Below are 15,461 nucleotides of genomic sequence, written 5' to 3' on the forward strand. Positions count from 1 at the left end.
ACACTTCCATACACAAAGGGGTCACTTATCATGATAGACCCACAGTGACTCATCACTCAGTTTTGCATTTTCCCTCTGCAAAGTGTTTTCAAGTTCATTGTTTTGGCTTTATGTCCTTCCACTCTTTCACTTGGTTTATTCTTTTTTCTGTCCCTTTTTCCAGACGTAGCAAACAAAGCTCTGATAAACTCACCCTGATCAGCACCATATGCCAAACATGGTGCTTAGTGCAGTCATATGTCTTACAAGTTGCTCAATAACTGCACAGAATGCATGGAGTACTCAAAAAATCATTCCAAATGTCAGATGAACTGAGCTACAGTATAAATTATCTTTATAAATGGTCTTGTTTCTGGCGGCCTTTCTAGATGAAAGCTCTGAGACCTGCGCTTCAACAGGTTGTGGAAAAGTGGAGTTGTTTCCACAGAGATCTGAGGGATGTGACTCTGCACACCACCAGGGTGCGCTGTGCCTTTCAGCATCAACAAGCTCCTCTCTTCTTGCTGAAGCAGGCAGAGGGATACGTGGACTTCCTCCTGGTAAGCCTTGTTGGTGAACCTTTATATCCAACTGTGTGCGTACAAAGCTACAAGAAAAAATAATCACATGTTGTATTTCATTCTAACAATTATCATATTAATTAGTTTGACATGTCAGTTCCTGAAAGCCTTATATATTTGCCAGTGTTAAAGCAACAGTTTAGAAAAACAATGTTTTTGACCAACCAGCTGTAGCTGTATGAAGTTAAAAGCCCCTCATTCTAGTTGTGACAGATTTAGAATAGATGTAGGCACTCACAGATGTCAAGCCGTCAGTGCTTTTCAGTCTCTGAGCTTTAGTTTAGAGTAAGAAGGAATATAAAAGAAATGTGTTTTATGTCCCACAGCAACTCCAGGAGGAGGCTGGAAAAGGAGAAGCACTTTGGGCAGCTGTGAACAAATCCTGTCAGAGTCTTGTAGGGTCTCTCCATCATGGAGCGGCACAGGCACTACGTGATGAAGTGGAAGGAGAACAAAAACGGTCAGAGGCCTGCGTTGCAGTGCACGCAGCAATATTTCAATTAACAACTAAACATGTTACAGTTGCACACATCGTCAACTAAATCAGGCAACTATGGTCTTACTTTGTGCATGTTAGCGCTATACAGCCACAAGGTAATCAAGCATTGCATCCTTCTCAGGTGGCAGAACACGGTGCAGGAGATAAAGGAGGAAAACATAAAGACAGAAGAGACGCTTTTGGTCTGGCAGGAATACACTCGTCTCTTTTGTAGCTGCTCTGCAAAGCAGAAACACCTGCAGCATGAGTGGGAGGAGCTATCAAGGTCATCACTTTCAGCTGGACACAACACTCAAGCCATAGATGGCTCAGTAAAGGTGAGTTTAGGGCTGTTACTAGACTGTCTGTACAGAACAGCTTGTTAGCAGAAATCAGCTGCCTCATACGCTTATGTAATGCTTCAGTATGCGTGTGTGAAGTTCTAGCAGTAAACCCACTGTTATCCACAATGTGATTTATGTCATAATAATAAAAAAATTCAAGTTATTGGATTTGTTTCATAAGGTTTTAAAGTAGCTTAAGACTGAGTAGATCAAATATCTGAAAGCATGAATAAATTTAAGTGGTTGAATTGAAACTATTTCTGGGATTATTAAAGGTTATCTTGAGCAAGCAAATAAGCTTATTAGGATTTAATAGATCTTGTTTTTCATATCTGCCATTCTCAGTATTTAGAGTCATCAAATTCCCCCTTTGACTCATCCTGTACCTGGCATTGGTTTAGAGAGTACACGAATTACATACACAATTTAATTAAATGTTTTTCTCAATGACTGATCCTCTATTCTTGGAACTGAACAGGCAGGATGCATTTACTGGCAGAAATATCCAATGTGGTCTGTTCAGGTTTCATACATCTGATGTCCCCTCTTCGTGCGTAATTCTGATGCAGTATTACATGTTTAATTTGGAAATTCTTTCTTTTTCTTTTTTTTTTAACAAAAAGCTTTTGCGGTGCTATTAATATTGGGGTTTTTCTTCTTCAAAATACACAGAAAAGTGTATTTTGTTAGAAAAAAGCTCTGATCTTCTGCTTTATTTAAAAAAGAAATCCTCAAATAAATTAGATGAAAACAATTTGAAAGGTTAAAAAGTTTTTCTGTTAAAGCTGCTGCTTAAAATTAAACACACTACATGGATATATATGAATATGAAAAATCAGAATTTTGTGTTTTGTTTTTTGTTCTTTTATCCAGAAGTTGCAGGGTGCTGCTGAAGAGCTGCAAAGCATCATGGGAGATGTCTTAGCAGCATCCAAGCCTCTTATTGGCCGGCTAGAACCACTACCTGCAAATTTAATAGGATCAGAAACCAGACTGCTGTCGCGTGGCATCCTGTTGCTAAACGAGGCAACTGCAGAGAAAAAGAGGAGTGTTGAGGTGAGGGAAGTTATGTGAAATATTTTACCTGTGCAGTTTTCTTTCTGTCTAGCTTCCCACTGTATGAGAATTTATTATCGTCACACTGAGTGCAGAGGGACACTTTCTCAAACTCAAACTGTTATATATACTCAGTTACATTTCTTTGAATGTGCAGGAGGATTTAGAGCAACGTAAACTATTTCACGCCCAACTGGAGGTGTTCAAAAAGCAGATGCAGGACTTACAGCAGAAACTAAAGGCCGGCAAAGATAACACAGACTCTGTAAAGGTTCGTCGGACTCACTATTGTCTACATCCCTGTACACTTTATTAACAAATGCTCTTAAACTACAGTTGTTTCAAATATACCTGGGTTTGCAGCAGGTACTCCAGGAGCTCTGTGGTCTGTTTCCATCATTGCTGGACATCAGAGACATGAGTGGCCACGTGAATCTTAACAAACAGGAGTCAGAGAGACTGCACATACTCATCAGGGAGTGGGTCGAAGTCATGACTCGTTCATCAGACAGGTGAGGAAGTTCAATTCACGAGAAAGCAAAGATAGTAATCTATGTGTAGCTGTCTGCACATTTAACAGTTTTTCAGGCAAATTCAGATATTTATGTATCACATAGCAGTGTACAATCATCATAAACAGAAAGTGTACCCTCTATTCTTAGGTTTTACATATTATAACACAGTAAATATAATTCTTATCAGGGTAAAGGTCAGCTAAATACAATCTCTTTTATCTTTTATCAAGTTTAACTCACTTTTAAAAATAAATAAAATTAAAATTACTTAATTTTTATTTTGACTGTGAAAGTAAGAATTGCACGTCAGTTTCGTTGTTCAGTGTTTGATTGCTACAATGGCAATAAAAGATTCTGATTCTGAGGAACAACAAGAGATATTACACCGCGTCTGTTGGGAAGCACTAATGCAGCAATTCATTACATTTTTGTTAAATGAGTAATATATGGTGTATGCCATATATGTTACATGTTATATATGTTATATATTAATTTGAGCTTATAGTTACTTAATTTTAATTTCTGCAATGGACCAGATTATTTTTATTGTGTCCTGATACATAAAGCCTCATAACTGAAGGTGGGGGTGTTTTTTGTAGTGTTGTTGTCTATTGCCACATTCTTCTGAGGAATAACTTATTGTGTCATTTTCTGGAGACAATGGATGCACTGAGTGTTCTTTTTCTGCGCTGTAGTAAAAGAAAGCTTTGCATGTTGATGTGTGTTACATTTCTTTCCTAGAGAACTGCAGGATGAGTGCCAGCGTTCCCTGAGCTTTCAGGAAAAGAGTGGAAGATTGACACAGATCAAGGAGAAACTGGAGCAGGAAGCAGTGTGCAGAAAAAATCCGAGTTATCCAAGCCTTCAAGAGATGCTGATTGTCCATCAGGTAGAATATGTTTTATTCATTTTTAGTTATAAAAACTATGTAAAAACTGCTCTATTAGCTCATTTTAATCAGCAAAGTTGATAATCATCTTTATACCCCCTATGAGTAACTATTTGAAAAATTTGATAATTCACTTTGAAGCCAAACTAATGACCTCCTCGACCCAGTAATTTCATTTATCACTGAGACTGAGAGCATTGCAGCACTGGAGCAATTTTCATGTTATTTTGAAGAAAAGCTGTAATGCTGCAAGAAATGTAATTACAATTTTATTACACTTTTGAAATGTTTAATCATAAACAGTGTTTATTTAAAAAAAGATAAAGAGTGATGTAAGACTCACATTGTGCCCTCTTTTCTGCTCCCACAGAGACTTCAGGCTGACATAATTGTTGGACATCAGCTTCTGCAGCATCTTCTCTGTGATGCAATCAAATCCATGGAAAAAGAAACAGGAGAGAAAAGGTAAATGATGGATAAGTCAAGAAAAGGCTTAGAAGTAAATACTTTGCATATAATAATGCTTATTTGTTGTTGCTAGTGTAATAAAATAACAACTGTATCAGTAGAATTTTCTTTAAATACATGAGACATTAAATGGTCAAAGTATAATCATAAAAGAAAATATTTGTAGAGTGCATACCCTTTTGATTTGTGTGGGAAATAATACAGCTGCAAGGATCCATTGCAAAAGACAAATGGGGTGGTGATTTGACTAATGAGAGGTGGTTGTTTTGAGGTCTTAAACTGACTGAAAATAAATTACTGTGTGTGTGTGCATGGCAGACAACTGCTGTATTTTTCCTCGATGTCCTTGAATCCATCTTTGAATTCTTTGAGAAGCTTGGAACGGTTTCAGAATTTTGAAAGAACCCAGAGGGAATTTTCCCTCGCTGCTGGAACCGCTGCTCACAGCTGGAAGACATTTTTAAGATCCCACTTATTTTGCAGTTGGTAATTTATAGATTGCAGATAAATCAGCTGTGACAGAGATGCCCTTATGCTGCATTAGTTGTAAAATTTTATGCTTTTTGTTTTTATGTGTGTATGTATGTGGACACACTGTAACACAGTTTTTATCGCCTCCATTTTATTTTATTTATTTATGTGGTTTTAGTTTTAGTTGATTGTTTTGGACCCAATGACACACAAAAACTGAAATTGTATTTTGTTGGATTGCACAGATCTGAGCTCACGGCACAAGTGGTCAGTTTAAAGAATGGCTGGTTCAGCTCCGTGGCTCTGGCTGGTCAAAGCCGGACCTTAACAAAGGGACAGCTGCACCAATGGAGAATCTACAAGAATGGTTTGAAACATCTGGGGAAGTTGTTGAGGGACGCTGACTCTTTGCTGCCCCCAACTGGACGCTTTCTCTGTGCAGTGGATCAGCTGCAGAACTGTGTCGATGATTACCAGGTCAGTATAAAAATGTATTTTACAATGCAGTGAAAAAAAAAATTGTTTTTTCTATATAAAGTCTGACCATGAAGTTTAAGTAATCCACCCATAAAAATGTGGGGAGATTTGCTACGTTCATGAAGATTTCACAGTTCTCAAACCCACAGACACTGAATCAGGGCATCCGTGTTACCAGGAGCACGCTCATTGTTATTTTTTACGAGATTGTGCACTAGAAATTCCTCCTATGGCTGCGGCAGTACATCAGCAAAAGACATGTCTGAATGGCAATCCATACCATTGTGTGCCAGCATGCAAAAGTTGTTGTTGTTTGCCTAAACCAACACAATCTTTGCTGATGAACCAGCCGTACTCACCAGGCTTAGCTCATTTGTCTATGTGTCCAAAACCAGAATCAACAGAGACAATTCAATTCAGTTAACCTCAGTGTTATTTTATATAGTTGCCTCAAGGCACTTTGTATTGTAAAGTAAAGACCCTGCAATGATACAGAGAAAACCCCAACAATCAAATGACCCCCTGTAAGCAAGCACTTTGGCAACAGTGGGAAGAAAAAAATGATCTTTTAACAGGAAGAAACCTCCAGCAAAACTAGGCTCAGGGAGGGGCGGCCGTCAACTGGTCACAGCAGACGTGACAGCCATGCTGTGGAAGAGAGGAACGAAGGAAAAGGGGACAGAAAGGGACTTCAATCTAGAGCAGCTGAAGTCCCAGAGATGCATGAGAAGAGGGCTTTGAAAGGGAGATCAGTCATATTAACTTAACGTTTTAGGTTTTTAATGTTTTTACTCAAAATTTTCACCCTAAAGACTATTTCTCCCCACATTTTTTCAAAGTGTATCACAGAGTCTCTGGATCAGCACTCCACTGTGTACACCCAGACACTGAAGGCTGGAAAACATCTGTGTGAAACAATGAAGGACTCAGAGTGTTACAGTCGACTGCAGTCAGAGTTTCAGGCCATAGATGAAGCCTGGCAACGAACCACATCACTACTGAGGGAAAGAAGAGACATGCTTTACACCACTGTTAAGGTAACATGCCTGTGTTTAATTTTTAGCATTTTTATGCTATATCTGAATCATCAGTTATTTAAAAGTGTACGATTAAAATCCATATCCAAATCTCACTGTTTTGATTAATAGTCAAAAGACTTTATACAGTTCAGAAAGACCCAAGAAACCCAAAGCTGAAAATTCAGAAAACATAGAGGTCAATTTGCCATAATTTCCTGGGAATTCACTACCATCAAGGAACTGCAGGAGACAGATTCATGTGTCACTTTTAACAAAAAAAAGCCCACCCCCACCCGCCTGAAAGGTTTTTATCAATCATTAACAATAAAGAATAAGTTTAACTTTGGTGAAATAAAGGTCAGCACAGCAAACTCCTTCCCATTGGTTTTCACTGCATGAATCATATTCATTCAGCTTAGTTTTACTCCATAGCCTCACCAGGAGGGCCCAACCCACAGATTTATAACCGCTGACAGAGCAAGTCGTTCTCATTCACTTGGATCATTTCTCGCTGTTCTGTCAAAGGCATTCGCCAGTTTTATGCACAAGGTGTCCTTTGGTGGCTGAGCTTGATATACTGGATTGTGGCACCCAACACATCATACCCAACATGTTAATACAGCATGAACTGCTGTATTTGATTTAAACTAATCAAGCCTAACCCAAAGGATCAAATGAAAGTATCAGGAAGTAAAATTAAAAAAAATAAATAACAAACAACAAAAATGAGTTCGTTTTATTACCACACTCCTAACATACACTTGTAGCTCTCTAAAATAGGACAAGTATTGCCTCAACTGTTGTATCAAGGCTCCAACACCAAAGGAAATATTTTGCATAACATGGAAAGATGTAGGTGAGAAAGAAAATCTACACATATAAAAGGCAAGATAAACATTTACCATCCACTCTCCAGCTTAATCAAGAGACAGCATATTAGGTTTTACCTTAAAACTGCATTTATATCACTGCCTGATATGTTTTGAGTATTTAGAAAACTGCACCTTCAGGAAAATCAAGAAAAAGAGTGTGTCTGTGCACTAACAAAGGAGTAGGAGGTGTCTGCTTTGCATGACCCATATCTAGGACCTGATCCCAACCAACCCATACATACACACACGCACACACACTCAGGCTGGTGTGTTGCCCTGGCACTGAACTCCTGCCAAGAGGGATCAAAGAGCGACTCAAATCTCTCCATGATCCACATCCAGAGACAGCTGGTTGCCAGTGTCTGCCCCTTTCATTCCTTCAGTGCTTTACTGTAAGACCTAGACAGACCAGACATCGAACAAAATACCACCCTAATCGTATATTACAAGTAATACCTTTAAAAATACCTTTAAAAATACAGATACATGAGCACACCCTTTCATTATTTTTCGTCAAGTCCTGCTAAGCGTGCTTGCTCTCTGACTATTAGAATATTCAGACCCTAACATTTGTGCTGGGTGAGCTGTGTTAATTATGACATCTGACTGGTTTCGTGACCAGAGAGAGGTCAGGCAAAGTTGTGTTAACCCCTTTAAGCTCAAGAGGATCCAACCCAGACAAGGGAAATCCCTCTGAACAGTGTTTTAAAGGTCAGATCATACATAGATTGATAGAAAAACAGAACTGACTACTGCAGACATCATATAGAATAATATATTACATTTTTAAGGACCCAAAGAGCTATGGTTTTGTAACATTTAAAAAAAAAATTTCACTCAGGATTTATCACAGCATCTGAAAGCTTGACTGTTGAAAAACTAAGAACACTGATGACATTCTGAGTTTTTTCCTTTTATGAGGTTCATTAAATTTATTTTTGGAAGGCACATTTGGTGTCTGATAATTTAACATGTTAAAGCTGTCCCTGTCTTCTCTGAGGCATTTTATTGATGTGTTTTCAAGCACACTCCAGAGATCTCTGACCGCTCTGTGTCACGCTGCTTGTCTAGATGTGGTCTCGGTGTCAGGATGGAATCAGCAACATCGTGTCTGAAATGCACGAGTTAAAGATGAAACAACAGACGTGTGAAAGACCGGAGGACTCCGCTCTTATCCAGGTGATTTAATATAATATTGTAAACGATGTGTTTTCATGTGTTTGTGAATGTATGAAAAGTAGAGGGATATAAATTGTAGAAAACTGCTGCGGGTATTTCAGAGCTCCACTTTTCTAACAGTGGAGTGAAAATACATTTCATAACATACTGTTTAAGAAATGAAGGCAATTTTTGATAATAAAATGAGCTGCTATGCTGTATGATTTCCAGACAGAATAGAACCTTTTGTACTCAGTTGTGCATATGAAATCTACCTCTATTCATCAAAGCAGTTAAAGAGCTTTTAAGCTTTATTATAGTTTTATTGCAATCAGCCTGCACAAAGTTTCAACAGTAATGCAACTCCGTATATAATAAATGTGCATGTTTGCTACTTTTCTAAAGCATTAAATTATCTAGAAAACACACAATCTGTAATTTACAAGTGTATCAAGATCAAATATGTAGAAATATGGCCTTTGGTTCTGTCAGTGCAGAGAAGATTAACTCTGTTTAGATTCAATTTAGATTTTAATGCATGAATATACATTTAAATTTGTGCTTTAATATATCAAGGACTATCAAGGCTTTCACTTGCATTCCTGATAATAGGGTTTTCACATTTTAGTACTGCAGCTTCTTTCGCCAAGGACAGTCACCTTCTCTGCTTCGGAAACAGTCTTTGAAAAACTCTTTGTCTTAACAGAGTAGGACCTCGTTCTCTGCAAATTAATTCTCAGAATCAGATCCACATGCTGCAGAAAAACAGGTACTGAGGGTTGCCAGCAGTGGACATTGTGTAATTTACTGAAATAATATACTTACTGAAAAGGAACAGAAGAACAGAAACTGTTTTGTCATTGCTGTAACACTGAAAATTTGACATCTCTCTATGTATGCCATTGGCACCTATATGACAGTAACCTATCATTTAAATCCCAATAAATCATTTGCAGTTTTCTGGACTGGTCTGAAAACTAGCCAGTTTCTGAACACTTCAATTTCATCAGTAGCTACCCCCATCCCACCAGAGAACCCCTGAGTTTACCCCCACCCCTCCTTTATTTAATATCCCCATGCTTTCACTCCCCTCCCCCTTTCTACCCCTTCTACCCTCCCCCTGTCCCGTCCACATCCTTTTAATCTGGACGGTCAGAGCGAAAAGAGAGAAGCGTGTTCACACACAACTTGTACATGGCTATCTGACCGGGTGCTCAAGTGTGCATGCTTGTGTGTGTTATGCAGGAGACTGAGCTCTCTCTGCAGCATTTGGCCATCGGATTGAAGGAACTGGCCAACATGAAGACGGACCTGTCCCAGTATGTCACGGCCAGTGACTCGGCTCTGCTGGAGAAGCAGCTGGAGCAACTCCACAGTCAGTGGGAAGAGCTGTGTATGAAGGTGAGAACTGACAGAGAAGTTTATATGTAAACAGAGAGCGGGGGGGACTGTGTGTCTTAGGGACTGCAGATGAAACAGGTAAGAGAGAGAAAGAGAGGTTGGGGAGAGAAGGAGGGAAAAGTTGCTACCAGCTGTGTTTTGGCGGTGACCAGCAGCACAAAGCCTTACACCACACACAGAGACACGCACACAAACACACACAGACACTTACACTCATTTGTGTGAGAAAAGAGCCAGCGTGCGCAGGTTCATGGAGGGAAAACTGCATCTGTCTCCTTTTCAGCAATTTGCCTCCCTGCAAGCCAAATGACTTGTTTGTTAATATTTCCTCTGCAGTTTGGTGAATCTCACAGGTTGTTTTTAGATTGTATCCAGCAGAGCTTGTTCTGCTCGTATCAGCCAAGTAAAGAGAAGTCTTTTTAAAGTGAGAGCTTGAAAAAGTCAGGCTACCACAGCAGTCACATGAAGCTGTCTAAAACAACAGGGGGTTAATTCTGTAACTACATTATTGCAGAAAGTAGCTCCGCTGTATACACACAGGCTCAAATTCCTGCGACTAAGTCTTTCGGCTTAAGCACAAAATCACTATTTTTCTTGAGAAACACACAGTTATGACAAGCTCTATACATTTTTGTCAGGGATTATGGTTTAATTTATGCTCATGCTAATAGAGTCCCCAATTATAGTCCACCTGCCCCTGTCTTGGCAGGAGTTACTGGGTTTCACGGTTATAGCAACAGCAGCCAGGAATGCATTGTGTGTGTAGTACTCTTGTTTTCTGTATGCAAACTGAAGTAGTTAACCTTAACTTTGCACAATACCATCATGTAATTGCCTGAAAGCCATCTGATTTCTTCCAGTAAAGACCACTCACTCACAGTTAGGTGTGTGTGATTTTTGTACTGAATCGTTTTTGTTAGTTTGATATAGAAAAGTCTAGACAGTAGTCTTAAAACGAATTTTTGTTAGTTTCAGCTGATAGATCACACCAAACATTTTTAATCCGTATTCATCCCTGACATGGCCGGGGGGCGTGGATCTGAGCCACTGCAGTTTCCTCTGCATAGTTAACAGGTGGTAGGTGGGGGAAGCCACCGGAATGGGTCTGATGAGCAGATGGCTCGGCTGGGCTAAGGGGGATTCAAGGGACTGGATCTATTGTTCCAGGGAAGCACTAAGTCCTCACAGGGTGACCGCGGCTCACAATGCACCCTAAATTCTCCTCCATTCCGATGCCAGTTCATTAAAACCAAAGCAGGGCTCATTTTAAAATAAAAGTGTCACTGAGCAATAAACTATGGCTGATGTAACATGCCCCATGGGCATGCTAAGCCCTTTAGCTTCAAAAAGATTATCACCCCCCGCAGCAATGAAATGGGGTGTTTTCATGGTATTAAGCTGTCATTAGGTAAATGGACCTTGTTAATTTCATCAAATATCAAGACTCTCCTGGGGATTTTTCTCAATTCAGTTGATTACTGATTCTGTTGGAGATGAAATACTATTTAACTGTAGCAAGAGAAAATTTTTACCATGTTTTAATCTTTAATACCATGTAATCACACATTTTTATGCTTTGGGGCTTTTGAAGTGCCCTACAAATTTCATCAGTTATACACCCAGTTGCACCAAGTTCAACCACACAAATGCTTTTTTGTGCACTATATTTGGGTCAGACTGTTTCTTGGATGCATACCAGGGGGAGTCAAAACAATTAACCCTGTTTCAGACTGGACTGACAGTCATAAAGAGGTTCGTCACCACTCTTTTTGTTGTTTCCTGCAAGTCGACAGTAAATTTGCCAACGAAAGTACCACGTTTACAACTATAGATGATTTTTCTCTCCATGATCTGCTTGTTAATTGTAACAAAACATTGTAAAAGATCTTGGAAAGTTTTAGTTAGAGAACCAGTAGATGTGCTCTGCACCATAGCACTTTGTAACTGCCAGCACTGAAGATTTATTAGAGTGAATTATTTTAGCGGGGCTTTATATATTGTAGCAGTATACCCAATGTGCAAACATAGCATGGTGATTATCTGAGAATAGGTAGTTCACACTTGTAATCTTTAACTTATAGCACTGCTTAAACACCACTTTTATTGCTTTGACTCTTCTTAGGTGTCATCGCGCAAGCAGGAAATCGCAGATCGTCTCAATGCGTGGACCATCTTCAATGACAAAAACAAGGAGTTCTGTGATTGGCTGACTCAGATGGAGCACAAAGTGTGCCACCGGGGAGAGCTGAGCATCAAAGAAATGGTGGAGAAACTAAAGAAGGTACGAGGCGTTGCCCAACACTGGAGTTTCACAGACAATAATCACCTCAATCAACAAAGGGATTGTTTATGGGTATTATTTTGACATTACTTTGAGGAAGTGTGTGTTCCAACAACTAGTTCATGAACTAAGGCATTCATATAAGCTCTATTTTAAGTCCATATATGAACTACATGTGCTGTGTTTATAACAGATGGTGGCCTAGAATTGATGATCTATAGGCCTTTTGTTTTTTCACAACAGTTGTCCTTCCTGTCTCAAGATGAAGTATGATTTCAGTTATTTTAGAGGTTGTGTTTTTTTGCTTGTAGATGACCGGAGAAAATTGGAGCCCCTTGTCAGTACTTTTTATTAAGATAGTAGCTAAAGAAAATACTTTCTGGTAAAAAACCCAGTGCTTAAGGGAATGGAAATGGGCAGGTTGAATGACTATAACTCATCCATTTTATGGCTTTGCACTAAAACTTGATTAGGTGTGAACTTTTTCCCGATGAAGAAAAAACAGACAACATTTGGCTAATTGCCCTGTATCGTTAATCATGAGTTTTGATGTGGTTTGAGAACCACTGGAATAGTTTCCAGGTTTTCCAAGGTTACTTGCTGTTTTAAGGACTAAATGTTCACAAAGGATATAATGTTCATATATCAGCATCGTTTCATGTTTCCTTACAGGACTGTATGGAGGAAATTAACTTGTTTAGTGAGAATAAAAGCCACCTGAAACAGCTGGGAGAGCAGCTGCTCTTAGCCAGCGACGAGGCCAAGCAGGCACAGGTCCACGAGTCGCTGCAGGAAGTCAACCAGCGCTGGCACAACCTCTTCCACCAAATCGAAGCCAGGTGAGAGCAACCACAGCCGCCACAGAAGCTGCATGGTGTGACCTGCTAACAAAAGTGTCTATTTATGCCAGTTAAACACTTTGCAAAAGGCACTTAAGAAAGCAAATTGTGTATATACAGTGTGGCTCCCCATTCAGGAAGCACCTTTCAAAGACTAAAGGTAAAGTTATGGTAAGAATAAAAGATGAAGTGTGTATTTGTGCATGTGGCCAATGGTTTATAGAAGATTCAGGTTCACTGTGTACAGAACCAGCAATTCACATCATTATCCCCCCACCGAGCACTTTTCACATCAAACCTGCTCAGCAGTAAAAGGCATAATTAAGGACCAAAAAGGCTGTAATTAAACAGCAGCTCTTCTGGGTGTCCATCCACCTGCTGCTGCGTTAGCTATGCTCTGCAGCTGTCAGGAATACATGGCCTCCAATGTTCAGACTGCAGAGGTTAAGCCTCTGTGTTTGTAAACTGTTACTGCCCCCCCTGACCCCTTAAAAACAGATGGACAGTCCTGTGGAAGAGCAGGAGATACAGACTCCTCTTTTTGCACTGCTGTTTAGCCCCTCCACCTCTATCATGAAAAAAATTGGCTGCGCCTAGCCTCAGACGGGAGCATATGTCCACTCTGAAACCCCCCCTGTAGCCTGTCACTGGGATAACTATTGAAGGTGGGTGGGTGGGAGGGAGGCATATGTCGGTATGTATTAATTGCTGATTTTCAAATTGAGGCCCTCTCAAAAGACCCAGTGAGCAGATTTAAGCTGGCTTGATCACATGTAGACAAGATGGGAGCCAAGAATTCTTGATGGAGAAGAGTTTCTCTGCCATCCTGTAGTCTGCCAATAGATGAACTACACCATCTCTGTTTTTTTAACTGTCTGCCTCTGCTAGAAACATGGCATGCACTTTTTAACCCCAGAACAGTCAGCCAACGTGTGCTAGTGAACTTAACTGAGCAAAGTCCTGGAGCCTAAATTTATTTAGATGCTTCTAATAGAAATAAAGTGTGAAACTATGAGGTTTTTTTATACACTTCTGTATGTAAATTGTAGAAGTGAAAATTCTGCACGAATGAGGAGCATTCATGCTCCTTATCTATGTTTTATTTTCAATTGCTAGTAGGCATGATTTAAATAGTCATGTTTGTAGCTAAATCTTTAGTTCAGGGAATAATTATCTAAAAACATCATACTGGATTAAACAAGTACTGTAAGAACAGTAAATGCCTTTTGGAGGTCAGTGTCTGGCTAACTTTGAGCCCTCCTGTGGTCAGCTGTACTTTATAGCCATGCATCCTCTCTTATCCTCCAGCTCCTTTCTGCTTCATTTTCTCTATCCATTCTCTTCGTGTCCTTTTCCTGAGCGAGTGCCTCTGACCGGGTTTTGTTTCTTTGTTTGGCCTCGGCGTGAAGCTGCTGGCCTTTGTTAGCCTGTCAGAGGTGCAGAAGGAGTGAATGGGAGAAAGAGACTGGTTAGTGGACCGAGTTGGTTGCATCTGCAAAGTGGAAGAATGTTTTTCTGAACAGAATTTATACTGACTGTATTAAGCCACAGTAGTTTCTCATATAAACGATCAAAATATACATTAATGTTTTGACTGAAGCTGGGAAAATGTTTGAGTTTGGGTTTTTTCTTTTTCTTTTTAATTTTCCATTTTAATCCATTCAGTAAGTGTGTCTATTTAATAATGTGCTTTTTAATAAAACAGTAAATTTGACATGACTAAGTATATTTTAGCATTGAAAATATTATTTTGATTATAGGGCTTGCTCATACTGATTCATTAACCTTTAGATAAACTAGAGAAAATATAAAGTTATTTTATATTTGCCTTAAACGTTACGTTGGTTGGCCCAATAATATCCATGTATTCCTCTTACTCCTTTATTAATTGACCAAACAAACTTGGCATAGAAGTACTAATGAAGGTTTGTAAAATGTAAATAAAAATGAATTCATTGATTTGCAAACCTGATAATTTGTGGATTAGTGAACCTCTGCTCTTTTTTTACCCAATCGTGTTACTGATCTGTCAGCATCAGCAATTTAACTAATTAGTAACAAAATTTTCCTCCAGGTGTTTTTTTCTTTTTTCTTTTTGGCTCCACTTACATTTCCAGCCTTTTGTTGGCCACTTCCCAACTTTTTTGAGGCCTGTTGCTGCCATAGCATTCTCTCGTCAAATGTTAAAATGTTTTATTTCAATATTTAGGATGTTTTCTACGGTCTGTTGTGAATACAATTTGGGTTTGACACAGCATCCCAACTTTTTCTTAACTAGGTTTTCAAAATATGCCGCTCGTTTACATTCTCACTTCTCCGTTATCTGTTGGGACCCTTTCATACATTCTTGAGGCAGACGATCACACTTGCAGCTGGTTTTTTAGTGCTTATTATTTCGGTGGAGAGCGTCTCCACTCTCACCCTTGACAGGCTCTGCTGGACCTTGTCAGCAGAGGAGGAAGGATCAAATGGGTAAATTAACTCAAACTCCCAAATGGGGCACACTTCAGGCTTTTAATGCTCAGAAGAGAGCTTTTATTGTTCCATACGTTGCTATGACACCAGTCACTGTGGCGCTCTGTGTGTGTGTGTGTGTGTGTGTGTGTGTGTGTGTGTGTGTGTGTGTGTGTGTG

At 39.5% G+C, this 15,461-nt stretch overlaps 1 protein-coding gene and 1 long non-coding RNA gene across 12 annotated transcripts in view; one reads left to right on the forward strand and one right to left on the reverse strand.

The window, feature by feature from the left end:
- LOC102290327 (nesprin-2) overlaps window positions 1-15,461 on the forward strand; it is an 86,344-nt gene that overhangs the window by 58,068 nt on the left and 12,815 nt on the right. For 10 of the 11 annotated variants that reach the window (XM_042224726.1, XM_042224733.1, XM_042224728.1 and 7 more), the window contains 14 exons: window positions 369-539; window positions 887-1,020; window positions 1,181-1,376; window positions 2,256-2,438; window positions 2,596-2,709; window positions 2,802-2,950; window positions 3,695-3,842; window positions 4,213-4,307; window positions 5,027-5,258; window positions 6,098-6,295; window positions 8,221-8,328; window positions 9,553-9,708; window positions 11,831-11,989; window positions 12,662-12,828. In XM_042224726.1, coding sequence (XP_042080660.1) covers window positions 369-539; window positions 887-1,020; window positions 1,181-1,376; window positions 2,256-2,438; window positions 2,596-2,709; window positions 2,802-2,950; window positions 3,695-3,842; window positions 4,213-4,307; window positions 5,027-5,258; window positions 6,098-6,295; window positions 8,221-8,328; window positions 9,553-9,708; window positions 11,831-11,989; window positions 12,662-12,828 — 2,210 coding nt within the window. The remainder of the gene's footprint in view (window positions 1-368; window positions 540-886; window positions 1,021-1,180; window positions 1,377-2,255; window positions 2,439-2,595; window positions 2,710-2,801; window positions 2,951-3,694; window positions 3,843-4,212; window positions 4,308-5,026; window positions 5,259-6,097; window positions 6,296-8,220; window positions 8,329-9,552; window positions 9,709-11,830; window positions 11,990-12,661; window positions 12,829-15,461) is intronic. The other variant, XM_042224730.1, reaches the window with a different exon arrangement.
- On the reverse strand, window positions 130-947 carry LOC121815175. The gene is made up of 2 exons (XR_006054849.1): window positions 799-947; window positions 130-586 (listed from the first exon to the last, which is right to left on the reverse strand). It is a non-coding gene; the product is annotated as an uncharacterized LOC121815175 (long non-coding RNA).

Source organism: Haplochromis burtoni, unplaced genomic scaffold (genome assembly GCF_018398535.1).
Source record: "Haplochromis burtoni strain Fernald_Lab_line unplaced genomic scaffold, NCSU_Asbu1 Contig_147, whole genome shotgun sequence".
NCBI lineage: Eukaryota > Metazoa > Chordata > Actinopteri > Cichliformes > Cichlidae > Haplochromis > Haplochromis burtoni.